At 46.4% G+C, this 11532-nt stretch overlaps 1 protein-coding gene across 1 annotated transcript in view; it reads left to right on the plus strand.

Moving 5' to 3' along the window:
• LOC126544806 (uncharacterized) overlaps positions 1 to 11171 on the plus strand; it is a 38870-nt gene extending 27699 nt beyond the window's left edge. Inside the window, exons 4-8 of the mRNA XM_050192294.3 lie at positions 373 to 570; positions 3491 to 3741; positions 6289 to 6495; positions 7567 to 7759; positions 10925 to 11171. Coding sequence (XP_050048251.1) covers positions 373 to 570; positions 3491 to 3741; positions 6289 to 6495; positions 7567 to 7759; positions 10925 to 11078 — 1003 coding nt within the window. The 3' untranslated portion in view covers positions 11079 to 11171. The remainder of the gene's footprint in view (positions 1 to 372; positions 571 to 3490; positions 3742 to 6288; positions 6496 to 7566; positions 7760 to 10924) is intronic.
• The last annotated feature ends 361 nt before the right edge of the window (positions 11172 to 11532 follow it).

Consider the following 11532-nt stretch of genomic DNA (forward strand, 5'->3'; position numbering starts at 1 on the left):
ATTCAGGCCATCAATCTCAATTGCTCTTCCAGCAGCCGCTGGACTTTAATCTTAAAGAGAAGGTTAAACAAGTTTTCCTAAAGTCTTCCCAGGGGTTATCCCAGAAAAGCATTACCGCATTGGCCATACATTTGAATAGGCGACATCAGAGTTGGGCCTGAGCTAAAGCTCCTACTTAAGCGCAGCCTCTCTTCTGGCTGGTGGCCCAAAGGGGCCTCTTGGACCAGGCGGAGAGAGTTGCCAGGATCACTGGTGTCCTGGAATAGGGACCCATCCAACTGCTTCCCTCCCACCTACCTTTTTCCTTATTCCCCTCTCCCCTCTCAATAATTGGTAAAGTTATTCCTTCTCCTCCTCCTCCAATGCTCGCAGGTTGTTCACGTCCACTGTGCAAATCATGGGCCTGTTCGGCTACGGCTCGGTGTTCATCCTGCTCTCAGCCGAGCTCGTCATGGACGTCATGAGGCAGTTTTTCGGTGACAAGGTCACGCTCACCTTCTGCTACTGGCTCATCATCATCTCTGCCGCCATGGGCGTCCTAATGCTGCTGGGAACGCCAAAGGACTTCGGGTGAGCAGCGTCATTGGTCGTGCGGAACCTCTGTACTCGTGACGTCAGCACTAAGCCACCGCCGAGCGTTTAAAGCTCCACACGATGAAAGAGAGACATCAAGTTAAGCTGCGTTAGTGAGTTATACTTCTGAGAATAGCACTGCTACGAATATGACTACTACTTGGTTGTAGTATGTGGTAAATAGTAAACCACATTTGTTTTGGAACACATTGCTTAACACAATGTGAGTGTTCTTTTAAATTTTGTGTTTTAAACAGTGAGCCTGATTATTGGCATTTTTGAGTACTCTCTTTCACTTTCTTTTCTGAAACAGCAGGCCTAACCATGTACATTTGTCAATGCTTTTTTGTCCATGTCTAATGTTTTAAAAGAGAAAGTTTTAAAATCTACAACGCCAGGTCGGTCGTTGCTTTAAGTGTTCTGCTGCAAAACAGCGCGTTTGATGATCTTGAAGTGCTCATACGCTGTAGCAGAAAAGTCGGTTTTGCAACGTGCGGAGACTTAGCGGAGCAGAGAAAGCGCGGAAAATGAATGACAGCTTGTGATGTCATCTGAAGGTTTGCATGCTAGCTACCCGTGAAGGCATGGATTCGACAGTGTCTTCACTATGTAAATCTTTATAGCGCATCAATAGGCAATGTCTTCATTGCATTCTCGAGGAGGTCACAGCTCACCCTAGCGAATTTCGATAGCCGCTACCCTGCACAAAAAGCGAGCAAGATACGACGAAGACAATTTTAAATCCTTGTCGTCGCACTGACGGCACTGCGCTTCAGTTTTTGCGTGGAATTCAGCAACGGGACCTTCGTCCTTCATTTGTTCCACTAGTAAGTGGCCCAATTATGCAAAGTAAAAAAATAGTCCCTGTGGAATATTTTGTCGATATAAGCTGATTTTACTTGGCTCTTAGTAGTCCTATCCGCCGAAGTGGCGTATAGTGCCTATGGCGTTGTGCTGTTAAGCCCGAGGGCACGGGATCGAATCCCGGTCGTGGCGGCCGCATTTCAATTGGGACGAAATGAAAAAGAAAAAGAAAGCCAGTGTGATATGCAAAGCATATGTCCACCTTAACGAACCTCAGGTGGTCAACATTATTACGGAGTGCCCTACTACGGTGTGCTTCAGAATAATCTCGTGGCTGTGGCACGTAAAACCACATAATTTAATGTTTTGCTTCTGTGTACTTTAATGCGCAAGCTATGCTTGCTGATCAACTCTCATTGTTGGTCCATCGAAACAGAGAAAGACTATAACTAGACAACTATAAAGCGATTTGAATGAAACGTGCCTGATTTCGATATCAAAGGTCCCCAGGTCAAATTTAGATGAAGTCATGCGGGTTTTTTACCTGCGATATCATGTTTTACATGGAGTTTGCATTGCTTCGTGAAGCCTCTTGTTTCAAGCCTATAGTGTGCCATAGCTGCCCCCGAGTTGTGGAATCAGCGCCATGGGCGTGCGAACAATTCGAAACTAACGAATAATGAATCGTACGGTGTCCTATTTGATTCCCTCCTCGAATAGAATAGTCCATATTCCTAAATATGAATAGTTTTCAAATATTAATCTTCGATTATGGCAAAAGAGCAACTGCGGGCAAAAAAGAAGAAGAATTCGAACATAGGCAGGATAAATTTCATCTCCGCGGGGATAGTACGGGATACTATATGCGCGCTTACATAGTGGAGCAGACGACGTCGCTCAGGGATCCAGACGACACCGGCTATGCAGCGATCATTCAGACTCTCCAAAGAGTACTAGGTATGCGAACAAACTTATAATTTGTTTCTGATGCTCAATTGGTGCTTTTACAAAACGACCCTGCATAACATGAAATGTTTTGACGGAAACTTGCTAACGCTATGAATACTTGTACTTGAAGATCGTTTTGTATCAATTGTGAAACGGTTGCTGATTATTCGAAAACTATTTCACATTCGATTTAATTCCTTGCTGGAAGGACCTCATTAGTACTTGATCTCGTCTCAAGTACTATTCGCGCACCCCTAGGTATCACGCAGAGCTTTACTTGGGTTAGCCAGGTATAATTACCTGTTACGCTGATCCATGCAATATTGTCCGAAGTACTTGTGTGTCATCTATTATAGGGATAAAATAGGTAACATAAAGGCGATAAGGACAAAAGGTGTGTGCACCAACATCTCAAAAACAGCAGCCTCAATTTGTCGACTGCATGCTACACACGTTGCCACAAACCCGCGCGGCAGCAGACTTGGAGACTGTGGTGAAACGATTATTATCTGCACCTTGCTAATTGCACCTTGCTACAACCGCTTCCACTACCATACACCGTAGGGCAATACCATTTCTCGAATAAAGAAGTAGCTGCGCTTTACGTTCAGGTGTGTTCTGCTGCTAGTAGATCGTTGAAAGAGATTGAGTAGAAGCTGCGTCTTGCTATCGGAAAGTGCGTCAACTTGCAGCTGAAGCGGTGATCAATGAGCAGGGGCACGTGCAATTGGCATCAAAAGTCTAGTCACCCCGAAGGGCCGATCAGAGAAAGAGTGCAATTTCTACGCAGAATGTGACGGTGGCCAGTGGCAACGTGAAACAGTGTTTCTCGCACGCGCTAGAACAGGCTGGAAATCCGCATAGAAGGCTCTGTGTCCAGACTGCGGAAGTATCCAGCTTTTCCTATAGCGCTTTGTACTCTTTCGGTGCCTACTTTACGCCAGTGGACCCGTATGCAAGAGACCCTTCCCGATGTTATATTTGGTTGTTTGAGCCGCGGGTTTAGGGGAAGAGCTTTTAGTATTTTCTTTTTCTGGTGTTTACCTTTGTTCACACGGACGACCACCGCATGGACGACAACCGCCGAGGAAACCTGGGGCGGGCGGCCATGATAGAAAGCCTGCGCTCTGGATGCAAATGTGCCTTCTGCAACCGCGGTGCGCAGGTTTGCCGCGTTCGGCGCCATGGGCGCGACGGCGGCGGCCTTCTTGATCATCGTGGGCGTCTGCTGCGCCTGGATGCACGACGGTCGGGCGGCGTTCCCCCGGGAGTCGCCGCACGTGGGTTTCGCGGCCTTCTTCCGGGGCTTCGGCACCATCATGTTCTCGTACGGTGGCGCCGCCATGTTCCCCACCATCCAGAACGACATGAGGGACCGGAGCCGGTTCCCCATGGCCGTGGCGTACGCCACCATTGGTGAGTGCACGGCTCGGAAGGGGGAGGGCACGGGTCAGCCAGATCTTACTCGACGTTAAAGCGGGGGCTACATGGGGCGTTTTTCTCCTGCAATTATCGCGCGCCAAAAAAAAAAAAAAAAAAAAAACGCGCTGGCGGGACGCCGGCCAGGCTACATGAGGCGTACGAGCGGCGAACGCAGCCGCAGTGTGGCCAGACAAGGCAAAAATGTTTTGGCTGCCACTAAATGAACGAACAATGCTTATATGTTGTTTGCTTGTGTTATAATTAATAAATTATGCAATAAATACCCCACTAATATGTCTATACACATTACCAGGTATGTTTAGTATTGTATCGATATTTTTGTGGATGTTCAGCGGAGAGAGTTGGCCGGAAATGTTTCGTCTGTCAACCTTGTGCGACTGAAACGGGTGTGCGGATTGCGCAGAGTTTCTATCTGAGCTTCGTTCTGTACATTGCTTGTGGCCCTCGTTGCTGAAAACTAATTTTAAAAAGTGTTTTCATTTACTTCGCGCGGACGGCAAGCAGGAAGTGACTCCGACAGGCACTTCCGGTAGCGTCAGACGCGTGCGCGCTGCGTCAAAATCTAGCCGGTCCTGATCGGCGGCGGCGGGCGTTTTTCTCGACGCCGGGTGTCAAATGGGCGCCGTGAGGCGACAATCGCCTCAAGAACGCTCCATGTATTCCGGGCTTAAGAGTAAGCTTTAGCTCGGGCCCAACTCCGACGCGGCCTATTCAAATACATGTAAAACGCAAAAACGTTTTTATGAGATAGCCCCTGGACCGATTTTGTTGAAATTTGTTGCATTTGAGAGAGAATGTCGAATTCTAGTGACTGCTGGAAGCGGAATTTTGATTTAGGACCTGAATTTTTTACAGGAAGTTTAAAAAATTCGTCAGTCTGAAAAAATTGAAGCTCGAAGTTTACAAATTACTAGCTCTGCACCCAGAACAGATATTGTGGTTTTGTAAGCGGCATCCATCATATCTTTGAGTGTGGACAAATTTGATATGTGATTTTATGTCTGACGTGAATTTGTTACGTCGTGTGCAAGGGTTCTGGAAAAGCCATATTCCCATATTACTACATTTTTCGAGATTCATGTGTAACATACCAATTTTATCCGCTTTAGATGTACTATTAGTTGCAATTCACAGAATTGTAGTATCATGTTTCATTGCCAAGTTACAGGGTTGTAAACTTGATAGTTTCGTTTTCTGAAAATTATCGATGTTTGCCACTTTTTAATAAAAAATTTACCATCTCAATCAAAAATTCAATACCAAGAGTCACTAGATTTTAAGTTTTCTTTTAAATGCAACAAACCTCGTCAAATTTGGTTCAGTGGTTAACGAGATAAACGAATTCTCCTGTTACATGTATTTACATAGGTACACCCGAGCTAAAACTTCGTCTTAAACAGAAATGCAATCGGGCGGGCCACATGATGCGTTAAGCGGACGACCGGTGTCTTTATCAGAGTGGCGGAGTTGGTGCCAAGAGAAGGGAAGCGCAGCCGAGGACTGCAGGGAACTCGGGTGTTGTGTTGAAAGTAGTGAATTTGCAGACAGTAGTATCGAGTCAGACAGGGTTAATCGAAGTGTGCCAGCAGAAGTGTACCTTCGGTATTAGATCATTAATCAAATCACGAGCACATTTCCACAAAGACACATTATTAGCATTATACTTTTCCTTCATTCACAGTCACATTAATTATGGCATTGTTTTCTGGGGAAACACATATAACTGTTATATCTCGTTTATTCAGCACTTAGAAAACCAAGCAGTACGCATTATCACTAACACTGGGTTTTTCAAGAGTGCTACTCTCTTACTTCGTGAAAATAACATCCTTGTTGTAACGAACTTGTTCAACTATCATCTAATAATTGTTTTATAAATTACTTACTAAGCAGCTCTCATACCAATTCATTGATTCCACGCACCTCATCAATAACAATAACACTAGGTTTGCACGTAACACCAATTTTCTACTACCTATGGTTCATTCTAACTATGGAAAAATGACATCACTATTCGCCGCTACAAAACTGTGGAATGGTTTACCCAGCAGCATTAAATCTTCATGCTTTCATACATTTAGTCATGCCCTTAAGCTGTTTTATATGTATAACTAAGTTTAAGTCATTCATTACAGTACCTTTGCCATTTGTATGTATTCGCAGTTCTTTTATGCACTATAGGCTTGTATACTGACAATTTGTTTTCGTTAATTTTATTTTTCTATGTTGTATTTTTGCGATTGTGTGTTTTTTTAGTTAGCTTCTCTCCTTTAATACATCTCTCCATTGTTATTATTACCCGGGGGTCCAGTTGCAGTCTTTGACTTTGGGACCCTCGTCGGTATATTGTGTCTTACCAATTCATTGCACTTAAAGAATAATATACTGAAACTGAAACTGAATGGGAGATCGCTGGGCTAGGCCCTCTACCGTTAGCGGACGGTCTACGCGTTTGCGACAGCTTGAGCGCAAGAGACACTGCTTTGCAGTCGGCCTTAATGAATGCTTTTTTCTTGCCAGCTCTTGTGGGCCTGTACGTGGTCATGGCCACGTTGGGTTACCTGACCTTCGGCAACGAAGTCGGGGCCAACATCCTGCTCTCCATCGGTGATGGCGGTGTCAGCATCGCCGTCCAGCTGCTCTTCATCGTGCATCTTGTGACCGCCTTCCTCATCGTCATCAACCCCATGTGCCAGGAAGTCGAAGGACACCTCGGCATCCCTGCAGGTTTGTGCCTTCAATGTACTATAAGGGTGTTCCAGCGAACACTTTTAATTTTTTTTAATGTTGCCTGCAGTAGACAGGTGAATTCTAGTTCATGAGGTGGTTTATTCGAAGCGGCGGACCCTAGTTGCACAAAAAATTGAAATGGAAAATCGACTAATTAACAGAAGTTGACTAATGAACATTTCAACTGTTTACCTTATGGCCCATATTGCAATTTACAAATTCTAGCCCTGGAGTTAGCAAGGCGGATCCACTTGGGACGAATTCTCAGGACGACACCAGTTTCGAGACATTAATTCACGAACTTTGCGGAGAAATGTATTGGCGTTCTAGTTGATTTGTTAACAAAACGTCGTTTTAGGCATTGAAACACACTTAAGTCATACGACTTAAGCGGGTGGTACGATTTAATTGCTCCCGCATAGTGTGTGGTCCAGGCTTTCTTACGAGGTAAACACATATGTCGCCGAATCGCCATGCTCAGGCAGTACTTCGCATAGTTTTTCCAACCTTACGAGGAAAAGATCAGGGTACTGCTCACCGCAAGAGGAGAGCTTCTCGACATGCCGATGACGGGCAACAGATTGCCATGGAGCGAGCGAAGTTTTTTGCCCACCAGCTCTTTGCACATGTCTCGCTCTTCGCTTTGCGCAGGACCCGTGGCGTCGCGCTGTTTAAGAAAATGGAGACGTTCGCAGTGAGGAAACGCGCGATGAAAAAGTTGTAAAATGAACCAAAATTTCCAGAATACATAAATGGGTGGCCCTTATTTCTGCCAGGAAGTTTAAGCAGGCCAAACCAAGCTTCACGCAGAAGCACTGACGCGACAGTGTCTAGTAATAACGCAATTAGAAACTGGTATCAACCGTTAGGAAGGACTAGAAAACAGTAGACAATCATACTCACTCCCACACCTACGCGAGAACAGGGTATAGGGAAAAAAAAGAAGTGCGTCGTTTTGCTAACAATTTGCCAGCTTGTTCAAATCATCGCCTCATGGCAGAATTCTTATACATAATTACGCATATGACTTATCGTTATGAATACTCCCTCTTCAACTTCATTTTACAGAGTTCACGTGGAAAAGGGTGGCCATGCGATCGGCCATCATGCTGGCTCTGCTGTTCACCACAGAGACAGTGCCGCATTTCGGCAAGGTGCTGCCACTCGTGGGTTCCTTCATGGTCGGCCTGACCACCTTCATCCTGCCCTGCCTCTTTTACTACAAGCTATGCTCCCAGACGGCGCCCGAGTGGAAAGAGAGGTGGGCACACTGACCTTGCTTCACTCTCTTGGATTGAATTGACTGGTGGGGTTTGACATCCCGAAGCACTGCATGGGCTTAACACGCCGTTATGTGTTGGACTACGAATCATCTCAGATCACTTGCATTCTTTAAAGTTCGCAAAAAAGCACCATACTCAAGGGTTATTTTGCATTCATTCCTCAACAAAATGCGGTGGCGTGTCCTCGAGCTCCGCAGCACAATGCTAAGGCGGTGTCTTAATTAATGCGGGTTCCAGCGACAGTTGGCCCTGAGGCAGAGAAACGGATGTCTAAGGCTATGCATTTGCAGTGTGTTTACGCCGGAAGTGATTGCGAAGCCGGAAACACGGCACACCAGCCACGTTCCAGACATTAGCTATTGCCTCTGGGCCACCGCGGTGGATAGAATCTTGGGTTTATTATCAAGAACTACGGGGCCTGTTCCAGAGCTGGAGTAGTGACGGTTTTAACGTTATAACACTTTGGCTGGTCTGTATGCTGTGCAATATAAGCTAAGGAATAAGCTAAGCTGAGCTAAGCTGAGCTAAATAATAAGCTGAGCTAAGCTAAGGATAAGGAATCCTCTCGACTATTCTGACGAGAGGAACAGGCTGTGCCTAATTTGACTACCGTTTCCTGAACCCTATTGGCGTATGTAGACTCTTTAGATGGAGTAACCCTTAGAGCAATAGAGATGGAGTAACGCTTTGAAAATATAAAAGGGAACTTCGGATATAAAAAAAGATGTTGTGCGCTGAACAGACACCACAAAGAATAAGATCGACAACAACAGGATTATTGCATGTTTAATTCTGAAACTGACCAACTAGCCCAACGCAACATCGTTTAGAAAGGAAACACTCAGCTTTATTTCATGAGGCCATAGTGGCTAAACCCAAGTGGCCCGCACTAAAGTGTTCGGTGAGACTAAATTTTGAACATATTAGCTTAATTTTAGCTATTACAGTGTCATATTCAGATACCAAGTTAACAAGTAATCGTTGTTTAGAAACGACATTTGTGTTCGTTCTAATATTGCGAACCGTTACTCCACTTAGCCTGTGACTGAACGAAGTGAACCTACTCCATCGCTGAGATGGAGGACTTTCTGTAAAGGGGAGTAAAATAAGATACAGTTGCTCTCCATAAAATAATCACCGATGCTACCTTTGTTGTCAGAGTGCCGCGAAAGGCTTGTTAGCATTCGCTCCACCACAATTCAGAGACGCACACTCAGAAAGTAGAACTCTCGAAAAAATGAGATTTAAGACAAACAGCTAATTCTTAACGAACAGTCACCAGTACTCCTGTGCTCGGAGGGTGGTGTAGGCTTGGCATTATTCGCCCTGCTAGGCTTCAGAGCCCCACACTCGGAGAAAGAGAACTGGTATAAGAGGGAAGGTATACAAAGGTCACACTAACAGTAGTCCGAATCACCAGTAGCCCTTCTGCATTTACAATGCGGCGGAAGTTTGTCAGCATTCGCGTTCCCAGGTTTCAGAAACGCGCACTCTGGAAAGGAGAACTCTCGAAAAACCACAAACACTGACTAGCTGAAAAAAGATATAATAAAGGCAGAACCCATCTCACAATGACTGTCAACGTTAATGCGAATAACATTGAAGCAGCCAGACGCTGCGCCGTCATTCGCCGAACCCAAGTCACGTGCAACTCCAAATTGCTGCAGTCGTTGGCGAGAGTGCACGGGATCATGCAGAAAAGCAATAGTGGTGGTGCATAGACGGGGCCCTCGAGAGTGGGGTGACCCGACAAGCCAGCGAGTGCCGCATTATCCTGTGAAGGTGCACCCTTGCCGCACGGAAATTAGGGGCGGTCGACAGGCAGAAGTGTCCAAGCTGGATCGCTAGAACAGAGCCGTAAAGTGCATGACTGCTCGGTGCTCGTCCATTGCTTCCGCATGGCGCTGGCGTGCACACGTGCCCGAATTCAATCCAACTGATCGCCACGAGCTTCCGCCGTCTTCGCCTCAGAGACCCGCGAGCGGCTTCGAAGTGTTGCTTCGCCGCGCGGCCGCATGAATTCTTCTGATTCTTGGACGCTAAAAACTTTCGGGTGATGCAAGGCACGCGAAACGGCACGGAGCGATGCTGCTTGCGCCCGTGAAGTGTCCTTTCCGTTCGAGTTCGCGCTGATTCTTGCCGACGAAGCGTCTTTCTCCGGTGTCAGACGAGGCTCAGTGTCCCTTTTTCTTTTCTTTTTTCAAACTCGCAACTTTCTCTTGGGTCACAGGGAAAGAAAGTTGTCGGTTCAGAAACAAGCAAACCACCCGGTTTACGCGACCCCGTTAAGCTGTTCGTGTAAAGAGACAGACGGAGCCTAACCCAATTGCTTCCCTCTCCCCCGCCGCCAGCGTGTCGCGCGAGAGTAGGATCGTTCGTACCGTGTAAGTGGCGGATCATGTTTCCGCGGGGCTGAGGAGTGGCCTCCCTCCTGCCAAACACGCCGTCCCAGCCGTTCTTGTCCGGGAACACAGTTAGAGACACACACATCGGAAAGCGCGTGATGTATCCTAAGAAGAATGATATTCGCATTAAAGGAGTCACCGGTAACAGAGGGAGTACTGGTAACACAGGAGTAGCGATGATTACCTTTAAGGGAGTAACTGTTCTTAATGCGTGAGCATTAGGAGAGTTGAAGTGAGAAAAAGTATATATATAGTGCTGCTGATAGTGGTCTGTTTCCGACCAACGTCAGTTCCACTTAACTCCTCGAAGTGATCGGAAGTGTGTCGAACGAGATCCTGAATAGCACTTTGAACTATGGGGAGCGTGAGACCTCTAAGAGGCGCGAGATAATGCTAACGCACTTCTCTCACATTTACCCCCAAGTCACCACTGCATTTTTCCCTCCTCTGCTTTTGAGAGTTTGAAAATACAGCGTGGTGGAAATCTCTCGGCATTCCCTACGCAAGGGTTTAGAGCGGACACTCGGAAAAGGAGAAGTCTAGAAAAAAAGAAGGGAGTTTAATAAACTGCGCTTACTCCCTCGAGAGGAGTGACAAGTACTCCTCTTCTGATGGTGCATGTGGTGGAGGTTCGCCAGCTTGCGACCCGCCAAGCTTCGGAGACTCGCATCCTCTCATGCGATGACCAGCAATGCGTGCAACCAATCAATTTATTCATTTAAACTGTTTTTTTTTCAGGACCATACCCACGTGGGAGAAAGTGGTGATACTGATCACTCTCGTCGCCGGTTTAATCGGAACCATCGCGGGCACAGGAGCTTCCATAGAGGACCTCGTCAAGCCCGGCTCATTCGCCCTGCCTTGCTTCATCGACCCGAACGTGAAGCCTTGACAGACAACCACGACATGCAGAGAGCACGACACGACCAACGTCTGGGACAGCATTTTCCCTCATTGGGAGCGAACAGCGCTGTTATGGCCCCAGCGAAAGAAGGACCTGCCCGAGGAAACGCAAGATTCGAGTGTGACTGGTGCTCAGTTGCCAGCGTGTTTTGAAACTATACACTTCAGTCTGCATAATTTTGAAAACCGTTGTGGACTTTGCCGACGACAAATGCAGGTGCTAAATGCTTGCGTTGGAGAACTCTTGTATCATATAACGCGTGTCACATCACGAAGAAATAGTTTTCGGTTGGCCTTTGGGAACATGTCAACCAGCATTCTGAATAGCATACGCGTCACAACGTTGTCTGTTGATAGAACCAGGAACGATATTGAACAAAACCGTTTTTGTTGTCACGTAAGAATATTTAACATCAATTAACTGGCTACATAATTGTGTCTGT

The sequence above is a fragment of the Dermacentor andersoni genome, chromosome 10 (assembly GCF_023375885.2).
Source record: "Dermacentor andersoni chromosome 10, qqDerAnde1_hic_scaffold, whole genome shotgun sequence".
NCBI lineage: Eukaryota > Metazoa > Arthropoda > Arachnida > Ixodida > Ixodidae > Dermacentor > Dermacentor andersoni.